The 14,642-nt window shown below is 43.0% G+C and overlaps 1 protein-coding gene across 1 annotated transcript in view; it reads right to left on the reverse strand.

Annotated features, from left to right (window-relative positions):
- The window catches only part of fap (fibroblast activation protein, alpha), a 94,296-nt gene that overhangs the window by 58,311 nt on the left and 21,343 nt on the right, over nucleotides 1-14,642 (reverse strand). Inside the window, exons 6-9 of the mRNA XM_080199165.1 lie at nucleotides 10,550-10,647; nucleotides 7,108-7,182; nucleotides 3,919-3,971; nucleotides 3,739-3,811 (exon numbers count right to left, since the gene is read on the reverse strand). Of these exons, the coding sequence (XP_080055291.1) occupies nucleotides 3,739-3,811; nucleotides 3,919-3,971; nucleotides 7,108-7,182; nucleotides 10,550-10,647 (299 nt within the window). The remainder of the gene's footprint in view (nucleotides 1-3,738; nucleotides 3,812-3,918; nucleotides 3,972-7,107; nucleotides 7,183-10,549; nucleotides 10,648-14,642) is intronic.

Consider the following 14,642-nt stretch of genomic DNA (forward strand, 5'->3'; position numbering starts at 1 on the left):
TCCCTACAATGAACCACCCCTCCCCCGCCTGGTCCCCATAACTGCATGCATTTACCACCTGCCCTACACATCTTTGCACTGTGGGGGGAAACCAAGGCACCTGAAGGAAACCCACACAGACATGTAAACTCCACAGAGGCAATCACCCAAGGCCGGAATCAAACTCGGGTTCCTGGCACTATGAGGCAGCAATGCTAACCAGTGTGCCACTATGCAACCTCAAAAATACAACACAAATACCGAAGTGGTAACTTAGTGCAAACTTGCAAATAATTACAAATTTGATCTTTTTTATGAATATAAATAACATGAAATGTTCTATGTTACAGATTTTTAATACATTCAACATCGCATTGGTTTCCATGCTTAGAAACATAGAAGATAGGAGCAGGAGGAGGCCATTTGGCCCTTCGGATCTACTCCACCATTCATCACAATTATGCCTGATCATCTAATTCAATTGCCTAGTCCTGCTTTAAGAACATAAGAACATAAGAAATAGGAGCAGGAGTAGGCCATCTGGCCCTTCGAGCCTGCCCCGCCATTCAATAAGATCATGGCTGATCTGTCGTGGCTCAGTTCCACTTTCCCGCCCTCTCCCCATAACCCTTAATCCCCTCTCTTATCAAAAACCCATCAACCCGCTTCTTAAAAATATTTAGCGAGGCAGCCTCCACCACTTCAACGGGCAGAGAATTCCAGAGATTCACCACCCTTTGAGTGAAGAAGTTCCTCCTCAACTCCGTTCTGAACTGCCCCCCCTTTATCTTGAGGCTGTGCCCCCTAGTCCTACTGTCTTTTTTGAGCGGGAAGAGTCTTTCCACCTCTATCCTATCCATCCCATTCATCATCTTATACGTCTCAATGAGATCTCCCCTCATTCTTCTAAACTCTAACGAGTACAAGCCTAGTTTATTCAGCCTTTCCTCATAGCTCAACCCCCTCAACTCCGGTATCAGCCTAGTAAACCTCCTCTGCACTCCCTCCAAGGCCAAAATATCCTTGCGCAGGTGCGGCGCCCAAAACTGCACACAGTACTCCAGCTGCGGCCTCACCAATGCCCTATACAGCTGCAGCAAGACCTCCCTACTTTTATATTCAATCCCCCTCGCTATGAAGGCCAGCATCCCATTCGCCTTCCTGACCACCTGCTGCACCTGCAAGCTGGGTTTTTGCGACTCATGCACAAGGACCCCGAGGTCCCTCTGCACCGTCGCCTGCTGCAGTTTTTCGCCACGTAAGTAATAGTCCTTCCTACCATTCTTCCTACCAAAGTGGACCACCTCACACTTGCCAACATTAAATTCCATTTGCCATTTCCTGGCCCATTCGCCCAGCCTATCTAGATCCTTCTGCAGACTCTCCACACCCTCCGCACAATTTGCCTTTCCCCCAATCTTGGTGTCATCAGCAAATTTCCACACCCTACACTCGGTTCCCTCCTCCAGATCATCTATATAAATGGTAAATAGCTGAGGCCCCAGCACCGACCCCTGGGGCACTCCACTAGTCACCATCCGCCAATCCGAATAGCACCCATTGACCCCCACTCTCTGCCTCCTATTTGACAACCAATCCTCTATCCACGCTAACACCCTACCCCCAACTCCATGTCCCCTGACCTTCTGCAATAACCTCTTGTGAGGTACCTTATCAAACGCCTTCTGAAAATCTAGAAACACCACATCCACCGGCTCTCCTCTATCCACCGCCCTAGACACATCCTCATAGAACTCCAGTAAATTGGTCAGACACGACTTCCCTTTAATGAAACCGTGTTGCGTCTGCTCTATCAAACAATTCCCCTCAAGATGCCTCGCAATTTCCTCCTTAATGACGGATTCTAACATTTTACCTACCACAGACGTTAAACTAACCGGCCTGTAATTCCCCGCCTTTTGCCTGGCACCCTTCTTAAACAACGGTTCTCCCTATAACCTTTGATCCCATTCACCCCAAATGCTATATCTAGCTGCCTCTTAAATACATTTAATGTTTTGGCATCAACTACTACCAGTGGTAATGAATTCCACAGGCTCACTGCTCTTTGGTGAAAAAATGTTGCCTCATCTCCATCCTAAATGGTCTACCCCAAATCCGCAGACCACCCTGGTTCTGGACTCCCCCACCATCGGGAATATCCTCCCTGTATCTACCCTGTCTAGCCCTGTTAGAATTTTATAAATCTCTATGAGATCCCCCCTCATTTATCTGAATTCCAGCAAAAACAATCCTAATCTAGTCAATCTCTCATCATGCATAAGTCCCGCCATCCCCAGAATCGGCTTGGTAAACCTTCACTGCACTCCCTCGAGAGTGCAGTGAAGGTTTTGTGCGGGAGGGAGAAGGTTTACCTTCTCCCTCCCGCACAAAAGGTTGTTACAGAAGGTTAGGGGGTATGGAGTTGGGGGTAAGGTGTTAACGTGGATAGGGGATTGGCTGTCAAATAGGAGGCAGAGAGTGGGTGTCAATGGGTGCTATTCGGATTGGCGGTTGGTGACTAGTGGAGTGCCTCAGGGGTCGGTGCTGGGGCCTCAGCTATTTACCATTTATATTGATGATCTGGAGGAGGGAGCCAAGTGTAAGGTGTCGAAATTTGCCGATGACACAAAGATAAGTGGAACAACAAATTGTGCAGAGGGTGTTGAAAGTCTGCAGAGGGATCTAGATAGGCTGAGCGAGTGGGCGAGAACCTGGCAGATGGAATACAATGTTGGCAAGTGTGAGGTTATCCACTTTGGTAGGAATAAGAGTAGGAAGGACTACTACTTACAGGGCGAAAAGCTGCAGCATGCTACAGTGCAGAGGGACCTGGGGGTCCTTGTGCATGAGTCGCAAAAACCCAGCCTACAGGTGCAGCAGGTGGTCAGGAAGGCAAATGGGATGCTGGCCTTCATAGCGAGGGGGATTGAATATAAAAGTAGGGAGGTCTTGCTGCAACTGTACAGGGCACTGGTGAGGCCGCAGCTGGAGTACTGTGTGCAGTTTTGGACGCCGCACTTGTGCAAGAATATTTTGGCCTTGGAGGGAGTGCAGAGGAGGTTTACTGGGCTGATACCGGAGTTGAGGGGGTTGAGCTATGAGGAGAGGCTGAATAGACTGGGCTTGTACTCATTAGAGTTTAGAAGGATGAGGGGGGATCTCATTGAGATGTATAAGATGATGAAAGGGATGGATAGAGTAGAGGTGGAGAGGTTCTTCCCGCTCAGAAAGGACAGCAGGACTAGAGGGCACAGCCTCAAGATAAGGGGGGGGTGCAGTTTAGAACAGAGTTGAGGAGGAACTTCTTCACTCAAAGGGTGGTGAATCTCTGGAATTCTCTGCCCGTTGAAGTGGTGGAGGCTACCTCGCTAAATATATTTAAGTCACGGGTAGATAGGTTTTTGGTAAGCAAGGGAATTAAGGGTTATGGGGAGAAAGTGGGAAACTGGAACTGAGCCACTTCAGATCAGCCATGATCTTATTGAATGGCGGGGCAGGCTCGAAGGGCTAGATGGCCTACTCCTGCTCCTATTTCTTATGTCAGAAAAGGAGACCAAAGTTGCACACAAAATTCTAGGTGTGGCCTCACCAAAACCCTGTATAATTGCAACAACATATTCCTGCTCTTGTACTTGAAACCTCTCACAATGAAAGCCAACGTTTCATTTAATTTGAATGCTTAATGATTAATTTTAATTAATATTAAAGTCGCACCCATTCAACTTTGATAAACATGGTTAAATACATTCAACTAACCCAGGTGTGACCCACTGGAGCCCATGATATATACTGGATTTCCGGAGGGAGATCTATGTCCGTGACAAGTGCTCTGTGGAAGAAAAGGTTTTAAAAGAAGGAAATTGATACATTTTTGCATGACGTATAAAAAATAATAAAGAAAACAATGCTCAATATCTTTATTCAAAAATTACTTACTTAGATGTCAAATTAAAAATAGAATATGAAGCGGTGAAAGAATGTCTCCATTGCTGTGAAGAAATTAAGAGAAAGCATCAGCATATAAGAACTTCCATACAAAGTACTTTTAGGGCCTGATTTTACCATCAAGTTGCACCCATTTTTCAGGGGCAAAAAGTTGGTAAAGTTGGGCGTGAGGCAAGTAGCATGATCCGCAATCGACTCCACGCCCATTCCTCCTTTACCAATGGCTGAAAATGTCCGCGATCAGAACTGCACCCAAAACGGGCATGATGACAATTTAAATGCATTTGAATGCATTTAAATTGAATTAATGGGCTGGATGCCCAACTTAACCAGCATTTCCCCTTATATCATTGCGTTCGCCCATCCAGATTTGGCATGAAACAGGCATGGCCCATAAAGGTCCGATGTGGGCGCTCCAGCTTCTGAGGAGATAAGTTCAGAGCTTCCAGCGTCTCTCTGACTCAGAACGGTGGTGGGGGGGGGGGGGGGGTGGAGAGAGGGGTGGGTAAATGGCTTTGCAGGGGGGAGGGAGGCGGGTCAGATCACTGTCTGGTGAGGGGAAAGAGGTGGGTCAGATGACTCTGTGGTTGTGGGGGGAGAGAGAAGCAAGTCAAATGGCTTTCTGGTGGGGGGAGGAGGCAGAGGGGTCCTGTTGTCACTCTGCGTGTGATTGGTGGGGGGGAAGTGGGGTCCACTGCCATCCTGCGTGTGATTGGTGGGAGGTGAGGGGGCATCCGCTGCCACTCTGCATGTGATCGGTGGGAGGGAGGGGGGCAGGGGACTGCAATCAGTCTGAGCAGTGAGGGGTGGGGGGATTAGGGGGACAGTAATGTTATGGGAGTGGGGCAATGTCTGTAAGGACCAGAGGGGAGGCTTTATCCATGAAGGAGTGATGTGGCAGAGGAGCGTTTTTCTATTTTTTTTACTGTGCATGCGCAGTTAAAGGCTCCAATTGGAGCTGCAGCATTTTGGGTGCGATAAGCCTTGCCCACAGGCTTTTGCAGCATGATTCGGAATCGCTGATATTTTTACAGGCACTTGGTAGGGGTGCCTGAGAAAGGCTCTAAAAGTCGGATCTGAAACACTCCCACTTTCAACTCCACCCAGCACTGAGAATTAAAATGATAAAATAGGGCCCTTAATGTAGTAAAGCTTTTTAAGCCCCATCACAAGTGCTTAGTCAGACAAAGATTTATATTGAGCCAAAGAAGAAGACATTGGAACATGTGACCAAAGGTTACATCAGAAGCAGAGGTATTAAGGAGGAAAAAGAAGCTGAGAGGTTAATGAAAGGAATTCCAAAACCTAACGCTTAAGGCTGAAGTTGCAGCTACCAATGATGGACAAAATGGGTATACACATGGACCATAATTTGAGGAATGAAGAGTTCTCAGAGGGCTCTAGGACTTAGGGAATGAACGGATGAGACCATGAAGTGATGTGAACATGTGGATGAGAAGTTCTAATTGATGCTTTGGTAGACTGGGGCCTGGAAATGGAAGGAGGGCTGGGACGGGGGAACAGATCAATTGGTGCTGATCACCAAAGTTTTGAATGAGTTCAAGTATATGGAGGCTAGGAATTAGAGATCAACCAGAAGAGGAATGGAATGCTTAAATCGGCAGGTAACAAAAGAATGGATGAGGGGGCTTAGCAGGGGGAGGACCAAGTGAAAATAGGGATTGTTACAAAGTTGTTAGTAAATCATCTTAGTGATAAAATGGACACAGCGTTGGTAACTCAATTCAGGGTCAGACAGAATGCCAAGGCTGCAAACAGTCTCAATCAAGCTGAGGCAATGACCAGGGAGAAAGGTAGCAAAGGAATGAAGTTTGTAGTGAGGGCTGAAGATAATGGGTGGAATTTTATGGTCTTGTTCATCTCAAAACTGTAAAATCCCACCTGAGGTTAATGGACCTTTCCACTGTTCGCCCCTCACCTGCTCCTATTCCTTTGACGGGCGGGCCAGTAAAATTCTGGCCAATGACTTTTGTTTTCCCAATGTTGAACTGGAGGAAATTTCTACTCACCCAGGGTAGGATGTCAGACAAGCAGACTGACAACACAAAGGGATTGGGTATTGAAGTGTACAAATAAAATCTGTTTCATTTTTAGATAAAGTTGCCAAGGGGTATGAAATAGGAAGAAGCAAACAATAGATCTTTGGAGTTCTTGCGATGCAGAAGATGCAAGGGGAAATATTACTGGAGATTTTCTGGCTATGATTCAACAGGTTTGAGTAGAACCTGGTGAGAACTGTTCTGCTCTGCTGAACAGAGAGATGGAGAGGAAGATGCTGTTATCAACCATGTAAATGCCTGCAGACAGATCGGGAAAGATGAAGCAGGAAAAGGCATCATGGTTTTGGTCAAATTAGATATAATATTTGAATCTGTTTAGGGATTATTCAGTGGTGTATTATTGGTAGAAACCAGATTGCAGATGTTCAGAAATGAAGTTGCTAGAAATGTGGAGACAGATTTGAGAGGGTGCAAGAACTTTGTTGAAATAAAGGTTGGAGTTAGGCTAGTAATTTGCAAGGACATCAGGATCGAATGTGAGATGTTTGAGGGAAGATTAAGGCAGATTTGAAGAGGGAGCAGGATGGTACCTGAACAGAAGGAACCATTTACAATATTAGCTAATATAAGTAAGGATGGTAAGTTGAATGGTCAGACATTTTAGAAATAGGGTAAGGGACAAGATAAACTTTAAGCTCACCCATGTGTGATACATTTTTGTGCACCTGAAACTATATATATATATATATATATATTTACTGAGGGCCCTGTTCTTTGCCAATAGAAGGAACATGTATACACTTTGCACCAGTTTCATCTAACCAAAACATGTAATCTTTGTTCGCTGGTTCATTCCTCAAGGCAGTACCTTGACCAATCAGAGCGAAGCTGCCTGATATAAGTTTTCAAACAATGCTTGACAGTTAACTATCACTGGTACGCTCTCCATGGCAGTACCTCTACCAATCAGAATTTGTTTGCCAATCAATCAGCACTCTCTTCTCATATAGTATAATGTTGCTGCTTCCCCTGACATTGGTATTCTTACGATTGTCCTGATGAGTGCAAGACAAAAAACTTTGACAAAATACTTTTTTCAGCAATACTCAAAACTATTTGTAAAACAATAATAAATGTTTTTTGAAATGTCATGTCTTACCTTTGAATAATTACTTTCCAGAAAAGCAAATAACTGATCAGCTGAGACCATATAATAATCAGCACCGACCTTCTCCTGTATATTGAAGGTTAAAGTTAAACTTAAAACATAAGAAGACAACTGTGCCTTTTATTTAAAACTACTTTATTGCATTAGTAAAGTGAACAAAGATGCAAGAGTTTGTGAATGAGCAGGCATTCAATACATTATAAAAACAACTGAATCAGGAATTGAAGAATTCTATTTGTGCATATACCCATTAGCAACCAGCGAGATATATCTATGACCACATCTTTAATCTAGATCATTCAACCAATGTGTGTTAACAGCTTGATAGCTATAGAAACAAACGATTTATATCCATATAGCACCCTTAATGTAATCAAACATCAAGAACATCAAGTTACTTCTAACAAGCATTATAAAACAAATTTTAACACAACCATATTATTACAGCAGATGTGTCTTTGGTCCCAATATTACATTTTAAGGAGTCTTAAGCGAAGAGATAGAGAGGTTCAGGAAGGGGATACCAGAGCATAATGAAGTGGCAGCTTAACACATAGCCATCAATAGTGGAGCAATTAAAATTGCAGATGTTCAAGAGATTAAAATTATAAAGGCACAGAGATTTTAGAGGGTTCTAGAACTGAAGGAGATTACATAGACAGGAAGGAAGAGACCTTAAAAGGAGTTGAAAACAAGAATGAGGCAATTAAAATTGAGCTACTGCTTAACCGGGAACCACAGTAGGTCATTGAGCACAAGGGTGAAAGTCAATGGAATTTGGTGCAAGTTAAGACATGGGCAGCAGAGTTTTGGACGACTTTACGTTTATGGAGGGTAGAATACGGGAGGCTGGTCTACAGTGTTTTGGAATAGTCAAGCCTAGAATTAACAAAGGCATGGATAATGGTGTCAAGTGAGAGCTGAAATGAGATCAGACACTCAACTTGGGGTCAAATATGACAGCAAGGTCATGGACAGTGCGGTTGAACCTTAGACAGCTGCCAGGGTGAGGGATGGAGTTGATGGCTCAGAAATTGAATTTGTAGCAGGGATTGAAGACTGTGGCTTCAGTCTTCTCAAAATTCAGCTGAAAGAATTTTCAGCTCATCCACTTTTGCAAGTTGGGTAAGTAGCATGACAACTTAGAAACTATGTAAGGGTTGCGAAAGATAGTGGTGAGATAGAGGAAGTGTGGTATCACAAACATAGATGTTGAAACTGATGCTCTGTTTTCAGCTGATGTTGCAAGTGGCAGCTTGTAAATGGGAAGTGAGGGAGGATGAAGACTCTATCCTTGCCTAACATCAGGGATAAGGGTGCAGGAGTGAAAAGAGATGCCATTTCAAGTGATTCTCTGGTTACAGTTGGATAGATAAGAATAAGATAAGCAAGAGAAGTAAGAGAAGTCCTACCAGTTGCACAATTGTGAAAAGTTTTTCAAGGAGGATGGTATAGTTGAACAACGTCAAAGGATGGAGACATGTCAAGAAGGATGAAGAAGCACAGTTTACCTTTGTTGGTCACATGGCATAGTATTTGTGATTTTGATAAGAGCTAGTTTCATATGATGGCAGAGCAGAAACCAGATTGGAGGGATTCAAGCATGGAATTCAGGGCAAGCTGGGTGTAGATTTGGAGGCCTAAGAAATTACACGAATGCAAGATTATGGGACACTTTAGGCAAGATGAAAATTTACTGGGACAATCAGAGTCACAAAACTAGTGTAATAAGAAATGTGAAACATAGTAGATCTGGCAGCAACTGAGAAGCAGAATTAACGTTAAACCTATTTTTTTCTAGAGATGCTGCCAGACTTGTTGAGTATGTCCAATATTTTCTATTCTTATTTCAGATTTTCCACTGATTCACTCATTCAAACAAGCTGTATTTTACAGCAAAGAAAGTTGTTGCACTTTCAGAGACAGACATTTGGCATAAGCCTCACTATAATGATCAATTTCATTTTAACTGGTTATTCACCTGAACTTGAGGCTTCCTTGCCATCAGAACTGACAACTTTCTCATTTGTGGTTGGCAAGTTAGTTTTCTTTTGCTATTCATACCATTTTTACCTTTAGTTTATTTTTGTTGTATTAATTTTTATGGTTTAGATTGACTTTTCTGTGTTACAAGATTTTTGTTTCCAACTTCATTTCTAAACCATTACACCTGCCGTGTCTCTTGTTGCAGCCAAAGTAGGAATTCTGCTTAGGTTGGGAGGGTAGGCTGTGTCAAGTGGAATGGGTAGACAATGATGCCGTTGGATTTGTGAGGAGAACACGTTTTCAGAAGCGAAGCTGCTGCGGCTACACTTCATGTGTGATTTAGCACCACCCTCATCACGGGTGCTCGCTGTTAATGATCAGATTCTCTCCCTTGACTCAGTATTCAAAGCTGTTACTTCCATTTTCCCAGGTGTGTTTTATCTTTTGCACTCATCTCTGAACCCTGAGCAATGCAGACAAACATTTCTAATCCACGTGAACTTTCTAACTGTTGTGTTCGGTTCCTCCAAAATGGAAGATAAATCCAACCCCCCGTATATTTAAAAACTTTAACTTTATTGTTATTTTGTATTTTTAGACTGGATGTTTTCCCCACTTTCTGGAATATCACAACTTGTTATGCCAAGGAAGTTACTTATGGGCAACCTGGGACTGTTCCGACTGATTTCAAAGGGAGCTACAGGATTTGCATTTGATAAGTCAACCTTATTCAGAGGATCTACTGAAACAATGACTTCCATAATGCCAGATGCTTAATATAAATGGTACCCCTTTCAACAGGTAATAGCTGAGACATTATCAGTCTGAAAAAAAGCCAATTCCAGATGCTGAATGAACATCATTGTGGAGATGGAAGTTAACATGACTTTAGCCCCTGAAGTAGTTTAATATCGCATTTCTGGACTGCACGCCCAGTTTGTTGTCTTACTATCCAACTGGCAAGCCTCAAAGAAGCCAGCTCTGTCTAAACACGGCAAGTGGCCCATCAACCTAAGATGAAAGATTTTGTACCATTGTCTACAGAACCAACTCACTGGGAGGGATTTTATGGCCTTGCTCGGGTGAGACTGGAAATTCCTTCTGACACAGACAGGTGAAAAGAGGAAAACAGTTCTGTTTGAACTGATCCCTCTCCTGTCTGTGACATTTGAAACAATGGACATGTTGTGTTGGCAGGATGACTGATTTTTTGTCAAGAAATAAGAAGGCCTGCATATCCCCACCAGAACCTATTTAATTTTTATTTGACAGACACTCCACCTGGAATTTAAAAATATTACCCAAGTTTGCTATTCACATTGCTACAGCTTGCCTGATGCTTATTTCACGGTAAATATCATTGATGATCTTGAAGTATCAGTGTTAAACAATATATTGTAATTGCTGCCATACCTGGCCATTAACCTTTAAAGTGGCAGGTACTTACAAAAGTGGTGTTAGGGATGAGCTCAGTTGGTGGTGCCTCTGCTTCAACATTGTAGCGAAAAACATTTCCTTCTTTGTTTTTATAGGTGTATTCACTATCTAAAAAATTAACAATGCAATATAAAATTTCTAAAGTATGAATTAATTTGTTAGGAAATTTCTTTTAATTTAGTTAAATAAAATACAATTCACAACTCACTTCAAGAAACAGAATTTTCCTAAAATACAGGCTAAGAAGGCATTATAATTGGCGTAAGAGCAATCTTATCTCAATAAAAATTCCTTTTCATTCAACTATCTTTATCTGTAAATAGGAAGGGGAGAAGCAAGGATAAGAACTTTGATTCCCTTCTTCTGTTAGTTTCCTTGGCTGTATAGATCCATATGAGGTGTAACTTTAAGAAGATATAGACCACACAATGTAATAGACAATGACATTGCTGGGTCAAATTCAAACTGCCAATCAAAATCTCCTTCAAGATACAGAAACTAAGATGTCGAAATGTACGAATCATTTAATGTTGAGTCTGTATGATGGGATGAGGAGCTGAATTTGTTGTAGTACGCACAACAGCACAGACCCTCATCATCACACCAATTTTGTCAGATCCACCTTGACCATATCAAGTGCTTTTGTATCTCATTCTCTTCTCACCACTGTAAGAAGTCTCACAACACTGGGTTGAAGTCCAACAGGCTTATTTGAAATCACAAGCTTTCGGAGTGCTGCTCCTTCATCAGTTGAGTCATTCACCTGATGAAGGAGAATTGCTCCGAAAGCTCGGGCTACTAAATAAGCCTGTTGGACTTTAACCTGGTGTTGTGAGGCTTCTTACCTGCCCACCACAATCCAACGCTGGCATCTCCACATCATTCTCTTCTGACAAAGTGATTTGCAATTCAAGGATAACGCTGTGGAGTAAGGATAACTCCAGGCATCTCTTCTCCACTATCAACTATCTCCTTTTAACCTAACACAAGTGTGATTAGTACATGAACATTTTTGTCACTAAGACTGAGGATGTTCAACTCTCTCCATTGATTCCTTTTCTCCCCACCAAACTCACACCTTCCATCATTTCCGACTGCACCTAATTGTGAGCTTGTATCTTTCTGACCTTGGTTCTGTATTGGGACTGTTTATAATTTAGGGTAAAATGGGGGAATAAAGTGAGGGGGGGGGTCATGTCACCTGTTTGTAATTCTACCGACAGCTAACCTGGGTGATTTGGTTGTTGAAAATTAATGGGGTGCCCAAGTTGTTTCACTGCAGAGAAAGTCTTTTTCTCGTTCTTTCATGGTTTGTTCTTCGCTGGCTGAGCCAAGTGCAAGGTAGTTACACCTGAAGACAGTGTCAAAAGCTATTATCCTGCGTCAACTGCGCTCTTCTCCCTGCATCTGTTTCTCCTTAAAACCAACCTCTTGATCAAATTTGACCACTCTTTGATGTATTTCTTTAGCATAATCTGATTAGATCTCTGGGCCAGCTCAGGCATGGCAGTGTCTGCCAGATTTGCTGCAGAAGAACTCAGCAGCTGAGATGGTGCAGGATTTGCTGTCCTCTGTTTTCTATGGGCCCACTTTTCGAGGCCCTGCTGACCAAGATGGACTCCCGGAGGAATATACTGTTGCCAGGAATACACAGAATCCTCACACACCAGCCTTCAGAAGAAATGGGGGACATAGGAGGGTGGTTAACAACTGGAGTCTGAACCCAGAACATGACAGCATGTACTTTAGAAAGTACAAGGGCCTCACGTGTGTGGTCAAGTTAAGTGAATTCATCATCACTTTACATGTCATATCCACCATACCAACAAACACTCACTCTGTTCAATGCACCATACCCCAATCACTGATGCAACAGCATTCCCTGGCCCTCAGGACTTCTGCCTAATATTCACCTACTGCAGCTCAGAAACACACCTGTCAATGCTGCCAACAGCATAGCCAATTCTCATTGACTCCATATGCTTCTAGTGATTCTGCTATGACAAGCACATCATCCATGCACAACACTGCATCATCACTGATAGTCTGCCATCTCCCATTCAAGAAAACAGAATGCAAAACAACCAAGGATACCCATGGAGGGGAACTCCAAGATACTATCCTCTGAGTCCATGGAAGGGACACCCTCCACAGCTTCATCAAGTGGAAGCTTCAGATGTGGGATGTGGCCAGGACCCATTTGCTTTCCTTGCCCACCAACACTTGCATCATCCCCAATCTGCCTCACCCCTTTCTGCTTTCAACATCACAAAAACAGGTAATGTGACCATTCTGTTAGTGAGAGTTTGCTAGGCATGTTAGTTATATTAAATCACTGACTCTGACTGCACTTCAAATGTCGTCCAATAGCTTAATTGCTAGGTTTCCTGAAGTGCCATCTTATGGGAGTGGCAGTGACTAACAACAGCATGGACTGTCCTCACTTGGGCTCACAGCATTTGTGCTCCTATCATTGCCAGTCCACCTGTGTGTCGTTGCTGCCACCTCAGCTACATAGCACAGGCTGCTGTCAGCTATGCCAATGGGGTGCAGACCCTCCAGGTCAGGATTTGTTCAAAGACATTCTGCATGTATCCACTGAAACCCAACAGCTTTCCACCAGCCATGTTGCAGCCACTGGGGTAGGAGCACCAGAACAGGCAAAGCTACCTGCATTACAGGCACAAGGGTAATTGTGTAGTTGGATGTACTGTTGGATGAATATTTTAATGGGCAGTTTTTTAATGGTGGCTTTAATTGTATGATATTGGCCAGAGGGTGTTGTAACGAGGAGTTGAAGTGGATATAACAGTGGTAAATGATGGATCTATGTTGGGATGGAAAGGTTGTGGAAGTGGAGCCCCTCAATTTGCATTTTATTAATTGCTCCACTTATATGGGATCCCGGAAGTGTACACTTTCATATCTCTCTCCCTGACAGCTTCCCATTTCTGTCTCCTTCATTTGATTTCTTGATCACGTTTCAGACCAAAAGGGACTGAAACAATTGCTTCTACATCTGGATCAAGTAGTTCTCTCTCCTCCTTGGCTGCATTTAGAAACTGGCAAGAAATGCCTCAGAAACCAGCACGTTGCTTCCATCAGCTGTGCCTGAGCAACATTTACTGAAAAACACCTCCCCTGAAACTTGTGGATGACTCTTTGATTAGCACAGGTTCAGGTCTCACCTAGAAGTCATACCAGATCCTTGTTGAGTAATGTATTTATTCATGGGCTGAATCTACATGACAGAAGTTTCAAATCCTGGGGTTGCATCAGTTGGTTTGGTTATGTGACGGCAGGATGGCGTACGTTGAACTTGTCAGTGTACGCTGGGGAAGTTGTCACATGCACAATTTTACTGCAACAATGCCAGGCAGGGAGGGGCTGAGGGCTCATCACACCCATGGATAGCACTATGTGAATCTTTAGCCCTGTAAATCTGAATGGAGACAAGTGTTTTGTTTCCTCACACTGGGCAAATCCTTTGCTTTTTCTTTCATTTTTTTGAAAGACTTTGATCGCATTAGTAACTGGGTCCAACCTATTTATGAGTGTGTGTGAACTTGTAGACAGCTCTATGTATTTAGGATCTGTCAAGGCTGAACAATCTGCTCACTGGGGCATAGTGACTGGGGCAGATCCTGACATTCACACATGCACTCTTTCTGCATCTTCCAACTGAGCACAGAACACAGATTGAATCTGGCAGTGTATCTCAATGTGTATGACTCAGTAATACACCGTGTCATTCATTTAAACAAGGTGTGATCACACAGTGTCACCAGTTCCTTTCTTATTCAATAACTTACGTACCCCTCTCTTGAAGAGTTATCATAAAGTTGGTTCCTTAAGTGTATTAATAGGTCAGATCAAATTTAATTAAGGCTACACTTGCACCACAGGTACTGCTCTTAGTTCAATGTCTGTAACATGCTATGTACAATTCACAGGCAGAAATTTTGTAAATCCAACAACAAAGAAGCACTGGGATTGTTTTATGCTTTTTTTAAAGCAAGAAAATTAAATCTATTTTGTTAATTCTTTTTAAACACGGGCCAATTTGCATTCATAATTAAGTTTAAGTTTATTTATTAGTGTCA

The sequence above is a fragment of the Carcharhinus amblyrhynchos genome, chromosome 11 (genome assembly GCF_965287045.1).
Source record: "Carcharhinus amblyrhynchos chromosome 11, sCarAmb.v2.hapA, whole genome shotgun sequence".
Lineage (NCBI taxonomy): Eukaryota > Metazoa > Chordata > Chondrichthyes > Carcharhiniformes > Carcharhinidae > Carcharhinus > Carcharhinus amblyrhynchos.